The following is a 17,417-nucleotide window of genomic DNA, read 5'->3' as shown; positions in this document are numbered from 1 at the left end:
TTTAGGCATGAAAGGCCATTTTTTTTTCCATGAGGCTTTTTGGTTTTTACCCAAATTCTATTGCATTTCAGCTTCAGAAAACTTCTGTTGTCCTATTTAATGTGCATAGAACTCAGAACTAGTCATTAAAATTATATTTAGTACTCTTTCTGTATGCTTTATGTTTTTATTTAAATTGCAAGTCTTTATTATAGTTAAGGTAATTTTACCCTCTCCAGATTCCCTGCTACATATAATGAGAACACTACTTAAAAAATAATGCCCACTTTCTCCATTAGGCTCCTTGCTCACGGATCATTACATAAAAATTTGTTACTTGAGACTTCAATTTCCTACCTACCTTTTAAAAATAAGAATCTCTCTAAAAGAAAACAATGTCATCCTAAAATTCTCTGTCTGAAAGTGTAGTATCTGTAAAAAATATTTGACAATTTTTTTACAGAAACTTTATTCCCTTTGAGTGAACATTCACTTTTTTCTGATTATATTGGCTGCCTTCAGGGTTTTTGTTTTAGAGATTGATCAACTCGTCAGCAAAATTTACTACGTTATTTGGCTAGAATTTTTTGGCGTTTAAGGAGAGCTAGATACATAGCAACTAAACATTCACATTAGCTCTCCTTAGATGCCGGGAGTACCCGAAGCAAGAATGATAGAAATAACAACAACAGAATTGTTCTTCAGCTAGCCTTGAATATTTTTGAATAGCTTTGGGACATCATGAGCAGTTGAGAGGTTCACTGTCTGTAGTCCTCTGGTCTGTGGATTCACGTTCTGGAAATGGAGGGTGGGTTTCAGGATGCTTTTCCTGGTCTTGTGTGCAGGCTTTGATAGGAGAAGGTACTATGATTTCTTAACCCAGTTTATTGCCCTTTCACTGGTTTTGATCCTGTGATTACACAACATCCACGAATTTCCAGTACACAGCCAGGAGACCAGAAATGGGCCAATGTAACTCATAAAAGATTACCAAGTACAGAATGATGTTGCTAAATAAAAGAGGATCAAGGTATAATGTGAAATGTGTATTTCTCAATAGAAAGAAGAGAAGGAATCAGGATACTTAAATGATACTCATAAAATGAGGGCAAGAAAGGGAGGGAAACTTAGGTGTGGAAAACCAAATGAATCTTCTTGGCCAAGAAAAATACTCTGAATCACCAAGTAATCTTAGTGAAATAACTCCAAACAGTGTCACGTAAAGAACTCCAAACAGTGTCGCGTAAAGGTTTAGATAAATGTTTCCCAAGAGGCGGACAGAGCATAATGACCCCTGAAGAGTGAGCGTTAGATCTTTGCAGTTTTCACGTCTTCCAACTTCTCGGATATGCTGCCGATCTGAATTTACGTTAGATGTTTAGTTTTGTCAGAAAATCCATTGCAATTATGCGATAAATACGTATTTGAGGAAAGCGACCGTAGCTAAGGAGACCGGTGAAGAAAATATTAGAAATTCAGTATTTCCCTCTTCTCAGGGTGATAGTTCTTTATTTTACGGGTCAGCTTCCTCGTAGAAGTCTGCCTTTTGTGAATATCTGTAAAACAGATTCCATAGTATCGTTTAAATGCAGCTGAATACTAGTAGACTCGTTTTTAGGTTAGGCTGCAGATGTTGTCCTCCTTGATTTACTCTGTCGTCCAAGCCAGCGCAACTCTACTCCCCACTGGATGTGTCTGGATAGGAACAGAAAAACAGTGATGTAATGGCATGCCACATAAATATGGGTACCGAGAAAGAGCACGCTGCGGCCAGCTAAACAGTCTGCAGTGCTAGAAATTGATGCTTCTGATGCCTCGTGCCTATAAATCTCTACTTTGTCATTTGTCCCCTTAATTTATCTGATGAGTACACTTCCAAAAGAATTGTAATTGATTTGTTTTCACTGTTCTGCTTTAAAGGTCAGTCAGCAGAAAAGACACAGTGAGCTTGCACCCCTGCAGGATTTACTACCATTTATATCACAGAAAGCTAGACTCTCTGTGTAGCTGTAGGAGCCCAGAAACAAAACCTCACATGCTTTCCAGAGGATTTAGACTAATGTTTCTTAAGTCTGTTAAAAAATTTACTTATTATGTTGATGCACAGAGTTTATGGCATTGCTAAGGGGTATATGCATCTATTTTGCATGTTAAAATGCAAATTATCATGTTTATTTTAACTTATTTAAGAAGTAGGTTAGTAGTAAGTAATAGCTCGAATTATGAGAAGATAGGCTTATTAAAAGCTTATAGTCCCAAATTTGGTTACAATTATCCATTAACGTCTCTAAGAAGCAAATAACCTTCCGTGACTGTTCACGTAGGGAACGAAAGCACTTTCGGTAAAGTAATTTGGTTTGTAATATTTGTTATTGTATTAGGAAGTGCTTTGGCTTGTAAATGGAAATTTAAGCCACATTGAGATGGCCAAAGCATCTTTTTTTTACAACTTTTTAATATGAACATTTTGAAGCCTACGGGAAACTAGAGATTTGTATCATGAACACCAGTCTACCAACCAGTCCACCTTTTACTGATTGTTAACATTTTGCCATATTTACTTCATGTGTCGTTTGTTTGTTTGTTTTAAGTGTATTTCAAGTAAATATCAGACATGGCCAAGCCATTTAAGCCAGGTGTCATCTCCGGAATTACAGAAGTCAGGGTTTGCTGGGTCTTAGATATCATCTAGTCCAGGTAGCCTGTCACCCTTGAGCCCTTTAAGCACTAAGCTCTGAGGTGCTGCATGCTGTGAAGTGCAAGAAGTGGCTTGAACAGTGTGACCAGTTCCAAGTACTTAGGGAAGTTTTAGTGGTACTGAGGCTCAATAAATACAGCAGTTTCACAGGCCCTTCAGCTACTGCAAGCCCAAAGTTAAGACCAAGATTTCAGACATCTTTAACTCAAGGCTTATTCTCAAATACTAATTCGCCCCTGCTCACCAAGCTAAGTATCTGGATTTTGTTTTCTCAAAAGAGGGGACCTTCCCTTGTTGGCGATGTTTTGTGTGTGTGGCGTTCTGCACTCAAACTGCTTGGCATCCTTAGAATCTGAGCTCTTCCCATGCATTCATGATCACTTGGGACGGACATTCCCAGTGGGTCCCAGTTAACCTGATAATACTTAGCTACATTAGCCCCTAAAGGAAACACATCTTTAGAGATACTGTTATGAGACGTCTAGTCAATATGGTGAAGTGAAATTAACACAGGAAATTGTCTCCTGTTCCAAATAACAGAAATGCTGTTTATGATATAACAAATGTAGTTTTTAATAGATAGTCAAGCTTGAAATTTAAAAAAGGCAAATTCCCAGGTAACAGAAATAAAAAAGAAATTCCATGCTAGTATAGTGAATAGACACTTAAAATAATAATAATAATAATAATAATAATAATAATAATAATAAATAAAATTTAAAATACAAGAATTCATGGGCACAGCAAAGCCAGGTATATGCCCACAGCTCAAGGATTTTAATGTTAATACTGGAATAGAGTCCGAGGCCTCTGAAATAAGCCTGGCCCTCCTGTCCAGTGACTTTGGACCATGTGGGAAAAACATTTCTGCTGAAGAGCAAAATCCCATACCTATGCCATGCAAAAAGAAAGAAAGAAAGAACTGGTCTAGAATCAGAGGTCTGAAACCTTCAGCCCCGAGTAGAAGCAGTTGGAAAACTGACCCACAGAGATGTTTCTGCAACTCAGGGTATTTAAGGCTCCATGGAAAACAGTCTTGCTAAAGATAAGCTTACGATAAAAACTAAAAGGCATGCAGGGAAACAAAGTACCATGAGGGAGATCCGGCAGGCACAGTGGTGGAGAATTTGGACGCCAGGAACTACACATCTTAGTGCAATCCAAAAGGGACTTTAAATTGAGGATGTTTAAAATGTTTTAAAAAAATAAATAAGGACGACAGAATAGAGACCAAAGGCAAAAGTAGACATTATCCAAGTAGAAGAGGCAGAATTGAAAAGAGAAGTTGTTAGTAGTAAATAACAAGGTTATTACAACATACAGATACCAGTATTTTCTTTTGTCCAAATTTGAGTCTTGGAACTGTATAACCACAGTCTGTGCTTTCATTTGAAGTAGGAATGGAATTTGCCAGTGTTGACAAATGCAGCAGCAAAATACTACTGCGTAAGCTTAGTAAACATTCTTTTCCCTTAAGGAAATCTGACAAAACACATGAAGTCCAAGACACATAGCAAGAAATGTGTGGATTTAGGCGTCTCAGTAGGTTTAATAGATGAACAAGATACAGAAGAATCAGGTAAGGCTTTATTCCATATTTTTCATAAATGCTATTTACGATGTACTTTTTTTTTTTTTTGCGTCCATGTTCTTCTTTCCATTCCCACTGATACTGCTTAGTTCCTATTTTCGTTACTGTTTATTTACACTATACAACAGACTCCTGCTCAGTTTCCCCATCATTAATTTGTCTTCCTTCCCGTCCATCCATTCCCACGGATGTTAAATTAATCTTCGTGAAGCCTGCGTCTGGTCATACTACTCTGTTGCAAGTCTTCCATTGGTTTCCATTTGCCGACTGAATAAATGATGAGCTCGCATCCCCCAAATCCTTTATGATCTGGTGTCCTCCTGCCTTACCGCCCTTCTTTCTCCTTTCTTTCTTTCACCTACCCTAATGCTTAAATTTCCTGCTTACGTGACATTGATCTGGCTCTCTGCCTGTACAGCCCTCCCTCAAAACCCCGCCCTCAATCCCCACGCAAAATGTGGCTCCCAGTGCGCATCGGACAAAATCGTACTTTCCTTCAAGGTCTACCTCCGATCCACCGCTGCCGTGAAGCCTTCTCTGATTTTCCCTTCCCACACTGTGGGAAACCATTTTTCTCTTCTCTCAGCTCCTGTAGTATTTCCGAGTTTGCTCTCTGAAAGCATTGAATCTCTTTCTGCCTCATTTTTGGATTATTTACATGCCGACCTTTCCTCCTCACGGAGATTCTTAAGCAGATCATGAGCAGAACTGATGACGGAGTGATCCTAGCTGCACCCGCAGCCCTTAATGCAGGGCCTTGCATGTAGCAGCCGCTCTGGGAATGTTTGTGCAGTAAAACACTTGTGTGCTTCCCAAAAATGTTTGTCATTTTGAAAACGTTGGCTGGGGGTTTTCATAACGGTGTTAACAAATCTAAGTGTTTATCTCTGACCAATTTTGAGGGAAAATAAACCCATTCTTCTGTTCTAATTAGAAAGTAGAATTCTTCTTTCGTGAGACTTTTTACATAGGCCAAGAATTTATCAAAGAGATAAGTTTTCTTTAAAAAAGAAACTTTCTGTTTTTGAAAAGTGCCCTAAATTAGACATTTACCTGCTTGCCATATCTTAGTTAACACGCATTAGTTTGATACGTAGAATATTTCCAAAGAGTAAATGGTGAGCACACCATGGTAAATATAGGTAAAAAGTCAAACGCTTTTAATTCCACCTAACAACCGATAGCACACTAAATGAATGAGCCTGAACTTATTTCTAAATATGCAGAGGAAGTGACTCACGTCTTAAGTGGTACAGCTGATATGATTCAGTATTTTAAGCACATGGAAAGGATTGCCTTTAACTCCTTTTGGGGAATAAACTGATGCATTCTTGATAGAAGAAAAAAGATAATCGTAACGTATTTAGGACAATAAGGAGTTTTTTAAGTGTTTTAGACACCTTGTTCTTTGATGCATGTTAGGGGTGGACAGATCAGGATTTAAAAGTGCATATCACATTAATGTACATGTCACTTTTCTTAGGAACTTATTTGTTAAAAGCCGATTGTTGAATTGCCAGAAATTGAATTCTACGTCCGTGTCTTGAAACAAAGACACTGACACAGTTGATAGAATTAATTATAATTCACTTCTAATATAGACAGTTGGTTTGTTTTCTGCTGTTAGTAATCATGCAGTGAGTGACCTACCATCATGAAGGGAATAAATTTTTTTATTTGCTTTATTATTAATTTGCCTTCTTATTATTTGCTGTATTGCTATTCTACCGAGTCATTCAGAAGTAGAAAACCGGGAAGAATGAATAAGAGTTTCGGCAAGTTTATTATTACCCACTGACTAGGAAAGGTACGAGGCAGAAATGGGAAATACTACTGTCTGAAAAACTCGGACACACAGGAAGTATTATCACAATATATGCTCATTTACAGGTTTTACTTCTTGAGGAAGATCTCTCTGTCTTATAAAAAGTAAGTGAAAGAGCCTCTACAGTTAAAGGAAGGGAGTGTTTATATTCTGAATTTGCATAGGACAATCAAGTGTGGTTTCCATGAATTATCATGTATTGTTTAGATTGGCTGACAGACCGACTTACACATCTATTCATTCATTTTTCTATTCCGCAGCTTGTTCCAAAAGCACATGAAGCAGGGTTCAGATTATAACTCAAAACTTGATATTCTAATTCCATATTCAGAGGAGATCCTCTGCTAAAGCTAGGTATTTTACTTGTTTTTCTCTTAGCTACATTTTTTTAATTACTGTGATTATGGGTAGTGTATTTTGTTTTTTCACCGCTTTTATTGAATAGTAGATTCAATATTGGCACATAGGTGGATTTTGCCAAGTGTCGTGCCATTCTGGAGACCTAACGGTTCCTAATGAGTATGCCAACAAATCTCTTCTTCCTTTGCTTTATTATGGGCTTGGAATGTAGGTGTAAATGTAGTAAAAATTTGTTGTTTGAAACCAGTGGTCTTGTTTTCCTTTCACTCTATCATGCTTTCAAAAAGCAATATTTTGATTTTTTTCTAAATACAAAAAGATTACAAAGAGTTTTATTACCTGTATTCATGTATTCACGCCAGAGTTGATTATTATATTTTCTCTTATTTGCTTCAAGTCTTTTTCATAAATGCAGTGTGTTTTTGGAAAACAAAAACAGCAAAACACGTCATTACACATCAGGTCACCTTTCCCGGTCACTCTCCCTCCCAGAGGCGGACGCCAACTGAGCTAAGGGGTTCTCTTTTCAGTTCGAGTGACGTACATTTATTTCCATATCCGTGAATCGTATGTGGTTGGTTGGCTCGTGTTTTAAATTTGCATGAACGGTATCTATCACCTTGTATGTCGATGCCAAGAAAATGAATTTTGCTTGATAATTTTGAATGGGTTTCTGGAGCCATTTCTTTTTGTGCACAGCCTTAACCATACCTTACATTGCAGGAATTTACATTTCGGCCGATTGGATGAGCGATAGTCTTGCCATCTTTGTGTTTTCTTCATCACTCTCCTAAGGTGGTTGTGTCTTATTATTCTTTGGAAAGAAGTTCCGCTCTATTAAATCAATGATAGTTAGCCGGGGGGTCTTGCTTAACAGTTCCTCAGGTGTCTGTGCTTTAAGGAGAGAAAGCCCAGAAGCCTGCAGTGGGGTGCTGCCTGTCTGAAGGCTGTCCTGTTTTCTGATTGCACACAGCCCCAGAATGTACCAGCTGGCTCTTCTCTTTCCATTTCCTTGGCTGCCCCTCCTCACCTCCCTGGCCTCACCTCCCCACCCTGGGGCTGGGCTTCCTAATCTCTTTTCTTTTCTGTCTATACCCACTCACCGGGTTAACCTCATTCCGTTTTCTGACCGTAAATACCATCTATCTGCTGCCGATTCCAGCACTCACTCCGAAACCGGCACATCCATCTGGCTGCCGGCCACCCCCACTCGCGAATCCGATGGGCATCTCAAGTCGGACAAGCCCCAGACTTGCGATTTCCCCCCTTACCTCCAAGAGGCACGCCTCCCCTCTCGTCTTCTCTCATCCTTCCAACTACTAAACCAAAAGTCTTGAAGTCATCCTTGAGACCCTTCATCTCCAATTTACCCCTAGAACCTTTGGCTTTTTTTTTTTCTTTTTGCAAAAGGTGTTCAGGATCCCATTACCTCTACCGCCCAACCCTGGTCACAGCTATCACCGCCTCTATGAAATCACTTGGAGGAGACCCTGACTGGTCTCTGTGTCCAACTCCAGCCTCTCTACGGACTCTTTCAACATGGCTGCCAAAGTGTTTTGTTTTCATTACGTCATCATTTTGCTGAAAACCCGCTAACGGTTTCCCGTCTCATTCAGAGCTCTGCTCTGCTGTGTGCTTGGGGGCTCTCCAGCCCACTCACCTTCCTCACACTGTCTCTCCCAAGCTCGACTCCCGCGTCTTCTGCCCTTGCTCAGTCAGCTACACCCACACGCACCTCCCTGCTCTTCATTAGACAGCCCAGCAGGCCCCATCTCGGGGCCTGCGCTCATTTCCTCTCTCCAGAGTGCCCTCCACCAGATCCCGCAGGACTTTGCTCATCACCTCCTTCAGCTCTCTCTTCCAGTGCCGCCCTGTCGAGGAGGGCTTCCTGACCCCCCTGGGCCAAAAGCACCCTCACTGTCTTCCTGCCAGCAATTCCTGCTCCTCTCTGTTCTGCTTTGTCTCTTATCGCACTTACCCCTACCCGGGGTGGGGGTGTGTGTGTGTGTGTGTGTGTGCGCGCGCACGTGCGTGCGTGTCATTATCTGTTCCTTTCAACTAGGAAGTAAATCATAAGGACACGGATTGTAATATGCCCACTGCCATATCTCCAGCTTCTTAGGATGGTGGCTGGCAAGTGACAGGTAGTAAATAGTTGCTGATTTAATGAAGGACTGGAGGGGAAAATGACCTATTAGCTCTCAGAAAATTGTTCCACATTATTATGTTTAACATTTGACATGTTAGTTTCCATGAAATCCCTTCACTCAAATCCGGTGGTAGCCCTAATATAGTATTTAATGCCTTTAGTATAAGCAGTGTTTACGTGACGTGGCCTAGGCAGACACAGGTGACATTGAGGCGATGACGGCATGTGTTAATTTGTTATTTATTGGTCATTGGATCAGAAGACTAGAAGTTAGTTCAAGTTCTCCGATGATTCCACCATTCCAGATGGGTGAAGATCTGTTCTGTTCTTCAGTAGTTCCAGAGAAGAAAAGTTAATTCTCTCATTGACACATCCATTTATGTACTTAGCACTCGAGCAGCTGTTACATGCACAGTCACTGCCCTCAGGCACAGACTCAGCAGGGCTCGCTCCCCAAGGCTGGGGTTGGGGAAGGATCAGAGATGCCTCGTTGGTTGTAGACAGATGACCGAGGGTGTCCCAGAAGTAGGGGAAGGGGCTTATCTATCCATACGTTGCTTTATCGGCGATGTACCTGCAGCTGACGGGGGGCAGCATTCTGGACCGAGGGAGTTGTTTGGGCAAAAGCCCCGAGGTTAGGAGAGCGAAGTAGGGTGCTGATAAGCATGTAACTGGGACAAGATGTGAGAGAGTTGGACAGGACACATAGCTGACCAGTGCTGAGGGACGGGTCCGACTACGCAAGGGCGCACTCGCTCCAGGTGCAAACTATGCTCACTTATCCTTAGATAGAATCAGAGTCTCTGCTGTGGCAGTTGATACAGATGTCTTGATGTTGTGACACTCAAAAACCATTATTTCTTTGCTATGATTTTTCTAGTACTTTCACTCTTCTGTTTTTTAATTTATTTTTGAGAGAGAGAGAGAGAGAGAGAGACAGACAGAGTGCAAATGGGTGGGGGTTGGGGGGGGGGGACACAGAGGGAGACACAGAATCCGAAACAGGCTCCAGAATCCGAAACCGAGCTGTCAGCACAAAGCCCAACGCAAGGCTTGAACTCACAAACTGTGAGATCATGACCTGAGCCCAAGTCAGACACTTAACCAACTGTGACACCCAGGCACCCCCATATTTTTATTCTTTTAAACATTCCATAATATGTAAAGTGTTCCCAAGACTTAAAAAGTTTAATTTTTTTAATGTCACCTATAGTCATTTAAAGCCATTGCCTCCTTAGACCCACATACACCTGTCTTTCAATCTGGATTATTTTTTCAAATGTTTTTGAAACAAAAGAAAAGATAATGGGGCTTTTAATCCGTGACTCTGGAATTTTCATTGCTGAGCTCTTTTTTTGTTTTGCTTTGGTTTTATTTTTGTTCTCCACCCCCCCCCCCCGCCCCCACCGATGATGTGATTTTATTTTGTAGTGAGAAATTAGACCATAGTGACTAAAAGAAGCATGATTTCATTAAGTGGATGGTCCCGTTCAGCAGCAACAATAAAACCATAACATAGAGCAAAAGCCTCTTTCTGGAAGGCTGTTTCTATAGAGAAAGTGCCTCAGTTCTTCAATGTCCCTTATTCCCCTGTAGATGGAGTTTACAAGTTTGGGTGGAAAGTCTGGCGTGGTTTCTCTCTCGTGACATCCAATTGCATTTATACATGTGTAACGACTAACTTAGAAATCTCGTTCTTCATTTATTAAATTAGGGAGCATTGTTTCCCCTGGAATTAATTTCTACTCTGACCTAGCATCACTCTGGTATAGAATTGTCCCCACAGAATAGACTGTCCTAAAAGGTAAGGGCCTGATTTGTTCCCGCTTTTAAGGTTTCTGTGTATATTTGGAAACCCTGCCCTTATCGACTGTATAAGGATGTGATAAGGCATAGCAGCTTGTTATGAAGTGTTTCACTTTTACCGTCAACTTCCCTTCCGGAGGAAACATACAAATTACCAGGCATACCTTTGTAGGAGATGAAGTGGCTGCCTTTTAAAAACTTAGGAAGAAGAGTCAATGCTTTCAGGTATTGCAGTTTTAAATTTTGTTTTTTGTTTTTGTTTTTTTTTTTTAATTTTTTTTTCAACGTTTTTTATTTATTTTTGGGACAGAGAGAGACAGAGCATGAACGGGGGAGGGGCAGAGAGAGAGGGAGACACAGAATCGGAAACAGGCTCCAGGCTCCGAGCCATCAGCCCAGAGCCTGACGCGGGGCTCGAACTCACAGACCGCGAGATCGTGACCTGGCTGAAGTCGGACGCTTAACCGACTGCGCCACCCAGGCGCCCCTGCAGTTTTAAATTTTGAAACGTACATCTGCTGGTAGACCGGAGCTTGGGGGTCTGAGGCTGGTCAGTGTCAAGTGATCTTCCATTCGAGGTTCGCTTCTCTGCACCCTCCTTACCCGCTGGGGTTGCCCATCACCCTGGCCACAAGGGCAGCCTCCCCCTCGTAGGGATCAGATGCATGGCAGTGGTTCCTTCTGCGACTTTAGATGCCACCTAGGATCCCCTGCCCATCTCGACATTCCTGCCTGAGAGCATATTCTCCGTCTTCATGGCCCCAGTGATGAAAACGAGCAAACCTGCTGTCTTTGTTCTTCAGTGGTGAACAGCTTTCTCAAATGCTTCTGTGGCACCCTGGGGTCTTGATATCGTTTCTCATATTTGTAATCTAACATAAATCCAGTATTAATCCTGTGCACGCACACTATCAGAAACCACACTGGGATTCCAGCTGCCGTGTGTCTACAGTAAACATTCAGGAAAGTGCGAAGGGCTTGGCTGGCAGAGAGGTGCACAGCTCTTAGCACAGTTAGCTTCCTTACCTGTACTTCAGAAAGGTAGTGGTTACGGTGGCTTCGCAGATGCCTTTCATGCCGACACAGCCTCAAGTTGTCGGGAGCCAGCTAGTCCAGCCAGGTGAAAAGTGGAAGTCAGAAATAACTAAGTAAACTCAACCAGTTGACTGTCCTTTAGCAGCACCTGGCTCTTCCTAAACGCAGTTGACATTGGTCACTAATTACGCTGACAGGTTGTAGATGCCTACTAAAGAGAATAGTGATTCAAGAAAACTAAGTGAGATTCAGGAGCCCCTTGTCTTTTGGGAACCGAACCCATTCCTCTAAAATGTCAAGGCTCGATCAGCATGAAAATTTGTGACGTTGTCTTCTCCGGGTACTGGTTTAAATTCCTACGGAGTTTTGATAGCCACGTGACAGATTTCCTGGTTTAACAGTGTAGGAGCGGCATGGGCAGTGGGGTCCTACGGTGCCGTAGGAAGGGGGCTTACCTTCACGACCATCGCGGACAGACTGCCCATGCTAACAGGACATGTAATAACGTACAGCATATCTTTAAACCTTGATCACCTCAGACCTCTGAGAGATGGGAGTCAATCTTTTTAAAGGAAAAAGTAACCCACAATGATGTTATTAGGGAGACCGGATTCTAAATGCCAGACTTTGCCAGAATAGCACCCAAAACCCTATCCTGAGAACAGTGTATTTAGGTTTACAGGAAAAATTTAGGGGTTTGGCCATTTAAATAGATCTTTTCTGTAGCACACATGTGATTGCTACCAAGAACTATCCTCTCTGAGCTTCCATTTGTTCAACAAAATGTAGCAAAGGCTCAGAAAGGCAGGAATTACTAGAGTATGTCACCAGAATATTTCTTTCTTTTTGTTTGTTTTTTGTGGGTTTTTTTGGTTGTTGTTGTTGTTTTTTGTTTTTGTTTTTGTTTTTTAGAGAGAGAGAGAGAGAGAGCGTGAGAACAGGCAGGGGAGGGGGATAGGGACACAGGGACAAAGGATACAAAGCAGGCTGTGGGCTGACAGAAGTGAGCCCAATGTGGGGCTCGAACTCACGAACCGTGAGATCATGACCTGAGCTGAAGTCGGACACTCAACCGATTGAGCCACCCAGGCGACCCCGAGTATTTATTTCTTAACCATTATTACCATTTGGTAATGTCTTGGCTAGCTTAGGGCTTTCTGGGAAAAGTCCAAGGCTTCCTATGCTATATGTATAGTTATTTCTGGATGTCTGCCTCGTTTTGTCTAGTTTCACCAAAGGTTTCCTCTGGGTTTATTTCTCCTTAACCTCGGTGTTTCTTTTCCTGGTATTATCGTCAATCTTTTTTTTTTTTTTTTTTTTTTTTTTAATTATCCTAAACCTGTTCTCTTCTGTGCCCACCAACATGATACTGGGAATGTCCTTCATTGGGGTCACGTGCATGCTTGCTGGGTGATAAAGAGCACTTACTGAGGATCAATGTGAAAATGATGGTGGACGAAGGACTGAAGACCCTGGATATTTTAAATTCCTTACTACTCTTAGTAACAGCAGGCTGCATGGCTGCCCATTTTAGCCTGTAATTCTTGTGCTGATGTCCAAGTGGAGTAAATGGACAGATGCTTGGAAACATTTATTTTGAATGAAGCAGGAGGAATTACAAATTGTTCTAAGCGTACCATTAAAATAAGGACATTTGCCATGGGGTGCCTGGGTGGCTCAGGCAGTTAAGCCTCTGATTTCAGCTCAGGTCATGATCTCATGGTTCCTGAGTTCGAGCCCCTCATCCGGCTCTGTGCTGACAACTCAGAGCCTGGAGCCTGCTTCACGATTCTGCGTCTCCCTCCCTCCCTCCCTCCCTCTCTCTCTCTCTCTCTCTCTCTCTCTCTCTCTTTCAAAAATAAATATTTAAAAAAGTAGATTTTTTTAATTAAAAGGAAATAAAATACGGGCATTTGGCATTGTGAAGAAGTTTCTGTTTAGCTTAAAACCAGCAACTCGAGCTGTAATTATAGTATGTGCTCACGAAAAGTCTCATCCCTCCAGCCAGCTGCACGTGGCCCTCCTATTCGTCTTGTCGTGCAAAATTACACTGTCTCAGGAATTTGGTCCCTGTGTTCTTGGGGTATTAGCGAATACTTTTTCGTTTTCACCTTTTATGTCAAAAAACGCGCTGCTGGCTATTTGCTTTCATGCCTTGATCCAAAGAATGTTTTTGTCAACAGAATGCCGGACCTCAGTGCTAGGAATGTTAATATGTGCCCTCAGCTGCCAAACTGGGAGAGCCATTCAGCGTGGCAAAATGCAGCTGCAAAAGTGATTCTCGCTTGGGGTGAGGTAGAGGATAATGTGTGTAAGAAAACGATGTTAGCTCGCAGGATTTAAAACCTGTAGCACATTTACCCTTAAAATAAATTGAAGTGTGTGTCTCTAAATGAAATCCTGTCTACATGAAACCTGCACAGTATGTTTTTGTCACTGGGATTTTGTTGGAAAACATTAGTACTCCTAAGAAAAATTTCCGTGTACGATGTGAAACCATAAGAGCTCTTAAGATTTATATTTAAGATAAATAAGTCTTAATGTCATTAACAAACGACACAGATCAGAGTCTTTCGGTGTACTTCCTAAAGTAAAACGTTAAACTCTGGCCCATTACATGCTTAATGATGTTTTCATCTTTTTAAAAACATCCAAAAATAACACAAAAGTTTATTACTGCAGTAGTTGCGGGCTTTCAGGGAAATTTTCCCCAGTTTTCGCGGCTGTTTGTCTGGATCTCCAAGTAATATTTCTAAACATGTGAGAAGAACAAAAACAGATGACAGCAGGAGAGTGTGGATCCCGGACGGGGTGGTGCTGACCTCTCGTGAGTCTGAGCACCTTCCAGCAGGTGTCACTGTCTGGCAAGGATGGGAGGGCGGGGTCCCCTTCACCCAGCCCGCGCCGGGTTTTGAAATACATGTCTAGGGAAATTGTTCGAAACATTTACTCTTGAAGAGCAAGGTCGCTGCACCGAATACCTCTTCTTCCCCTCGTGAATTTAAATTCACAGAAAATAAAGTTAATTTTACACTTGCATAAAATTTTACTGAGTATTGGAAAAATAGGAAGTAATAGAAGTCTTAAGGGCCACGCATTTATGAGTTTGGGAACAAGTATGGTTTTTTTTTTTTGTATCTGTTCCGGGGTCCCCGGGTGATGCAGAGGGGTCAGACGCTCCAGCCTTGACGCTCCTGGAATATTACACTCTGTATTGTCCACACCACGAAGGGAACGGTTGCAAGAATAGTGCGAAGTCAGTACATCTTATTGGCGTAACGACAGGACTCCTAGATACATGGAAACCTGGTTCCAGATTTCCACTCTGATGCGCCCGAGCCGTATAGAAATCGCTGAACTAGGACGAATTTGATCATCGGTGCTGCTATGAGGTGGTTGTTAGATTTAAACATGACAGCAGAATATAGACGTGGGCAATTTTTTTTCTGGAAAGGGCCGGATAGTGAATATTTTTAGGTTCTGTGGGTCATACGGTCCCTGCCGTGACTACTAACGCTTGTGGTTGTGGCCAAAAGCTGCCTTAGGCGGTTTGTAAACCAGCAGGCCTGCTGTGCATCGGTGAAACTTGATTGACCCGAACAGGCAGCAAGCTGCACGCGGCCAGCCCGGCAGCCGTAGTTTACCCGCTTCTGATGTAACAGGTGCTCGGCATGGTCTGGCGTAGTAGTTGCTACACTGTGTAACCTGCTACAGCAAAACGAGCGATACCGCAGAGTCCTAAATGGTTAAGTTTGGGGAGTGGTTAACAAGTCTTTGTTCTCGTCCCCGCTGGCTTGTGATCACAGACAAGTCACTTTTCCCTTCTTTGTCTTCTGTCAGCCTAATTTCTGAGGCAGTAGCAATCATCGTCTTTGGGGGTAGGAGCGGGGCTAAGGGGACCGCGGGGTTACATGAAAGGACTTTTATTAGCACAAATAAACAAATTCGTGTTCATGTGAGTGGGTGGGCTCTACGTCGGTGCTACGGATATTTAAAAGAATGCCATCGTCTTCCATTCATTTAAGCTCTCCAGTCTATCTTTTCTCTGTCACCCTAGAGTATCAACCCTGTTTAACAAGTATGTAATGATCCAGAATTCATTTTCAGGTTTCCAAACAGGGACAGTGGTCTCCCCCTTCAGGAGTTTGAAGACACAGTGCATGCAGGGAGGTAAACATTACTCTCTCCTTGTCTTGGCGAAGGAAATCTGCAGAAAGGAATCCCAGGCCTTAAGTCCTCCCAAGCTGTAGTAGGCCTGTGGCTCTGTCCAGGGAGAAAGGAAGGTCCCGAAAAACCACTCTGTGTGTCTTCCTACCAATCATACCTCCAACTTTGGTCTGAAACTTGGCGTGATCGAGGCGAAATCAAATTAAAATGGAGCCACATAGTTTTACCCCCTTCTCCTTAAACAGTGCATGGTTTTTGTTGTTTTTTTTTTTAAATCTCTCACATAAATTGCATACACTGAAAATCTGTACCTGTATATAAATTGCAGTGTATTTGTGGTGAAATATAAAAGGTTAAATTACTAGTTTACATTCTTCTCGGGGATTGCATTTTGTATGTTCTCCTATTCATAATCAAAGATTCTAATGTGTATACCTATAAACATTTCAACTCATGCATATTCATAAGCTAGCTGCATTTCTATAATTTATTGTTGACCTTTCGTATCACTCTGTAGTTAGATTTTTAAAATATGACATTGGAATGGGGGATGTTTAGCACAGACTCAGGAGCCAAACATAACCTGGGTTTGAATCTCGGCCCTGACGCTTGTGAGCTGTGGGCTTGACACTTGAAAATAATTAACTGCATTTCACAGTTTTTAAAATTATTATCTGAGGAAATGTCACGTCCTTAACTAGTCCTTGTTTTAGTTATGATCAAATAGGATTGAGCTATGTGATGTGCTAAGCTAGATTCTGCTAGAGTCTCGGTGGCCAGACCCAGAGTAGAGCCATTCAGTCCCCTTATGCACAACGAACCAAGAGATGTAAAAATAGGTGCAAGATACAAGGTAGGAACAGGTTCAGGTGCTAAAAATTTAACATGTGTATGTAGATCCTGGTATATTTTGGAGAAATCTCCTGTGCTTTTAAATTGACCAAGAGAAGTGTTGGCTTTGGTCTCAAGAATTCATAGTTTCTTGTTAAACAATAGGAAAGAAAAAAATTGCTTCGCAGAAAGAGAAGTCTTTATGACTGTAAGAACAGCAGGGAGGTGGATTTCATGCAAGCCTATCTGAATGAGATGGAATATTCGTGTCGATAGAGTAAGGACAAGACCCTGGAGTGCTGACAAATTGTTTGTTTCACGCAGTTTTCCAAAAGATTATTTTAGTCTCACAGAAAAGCTGCCGCAAACGAGTGTAGAGAGTTCCCGTGAGCTCCTCACCCAGCCTCTCCTTGTGTCGGTGTCTACATAACGCAGGACATTTGCCAACCCTAAGAGACTAACTCCAGCTCCGCGTTACTGACTAAAGGACAGAACTGACTTGAATTTCACCGGTTTTGCCACCGTTGTCCTTTTCCTGCCCCGGGGTCTCCTTCAGAATCCCACACTGCACTTCGTGGCCCATGCCTCTTTAGACTCTGCCAATGTGTTCCCCTGTCGCTGTTGTCTTCTGTGACCTAGATGTTTATAGGGAATACCGATCGGTTATTTTGTAGAACGTCCTCAATTCAGGGTTTTCTGATGTACGCTCTCGATGGGATTGGGGTTGGCAGTATTAGGAAGGTGCCGTAGGGTGACTGTACTTTTGTTAGTGTTCGATATCGGGAGGTACATTACGTCAGTACGTATTGTTGGTCATGTTAACCAGGACTCTCTACTGTTAACTTACTGCCTGTTGTCACTGTTAAACGCCTATGGGAGATGCTTTGAGAATACGTAGATGTCCTGTTTCTACATTAGTGGATCTTGCGAGGGGATTACTAGGGCATTCTAATTTATTAATTAGAATTTTTCTGCA

General features: G+C 42.0%; 1 protein-coding gene across 6 annotated transcripts in view; it reads left to right on the top strand.

Moving 5' to 3' along the window:
* The window catches only part of HIVEP1 (HIVEP zinc finger 1), a 146,982-nt gene that overhangs the window by 117,556 nt on the left and 12,009 nt on the right, over positions 1–17,417 (top strand). For 5 of the 6 annotated variants that reach the window (XM_078446635.2, XM_078446636.2, XM_078446634.2 and 2 more), the window contains exon 7: positions 4,155–4,256. The exons of the other annotated variant lie outside the window; for it this stretch is intronic. In XM_078446635.2, coding sequence (XP_078302761.2) covers positions 4,155–4,256 — 102 coding nt within the window. The remainder of the gene's footprint in view (positions 1–4,154; positions 4,257–17,417) is intronic. 6 annotated transcript variants of the gene reach the window in all.

Source organism: Panthera onca, chromosome B2 (assembly GCF_046562875.1).
Source record: "Panthera onca isolate mPanOnc1 chromosome B2, mPanOnc1 haplotype 2, whole genome shotgun sequence".
Classification (NCBI taxonomy): domain Eukaryota; kingdom Metazoa; phylum Chordata; class Mammalia; order Carnivora; family Felidae; genus Panthera; species Panthera onca.
This window is presented reverse-complemented; position numbering and strand designations above follow the sequence as displayed.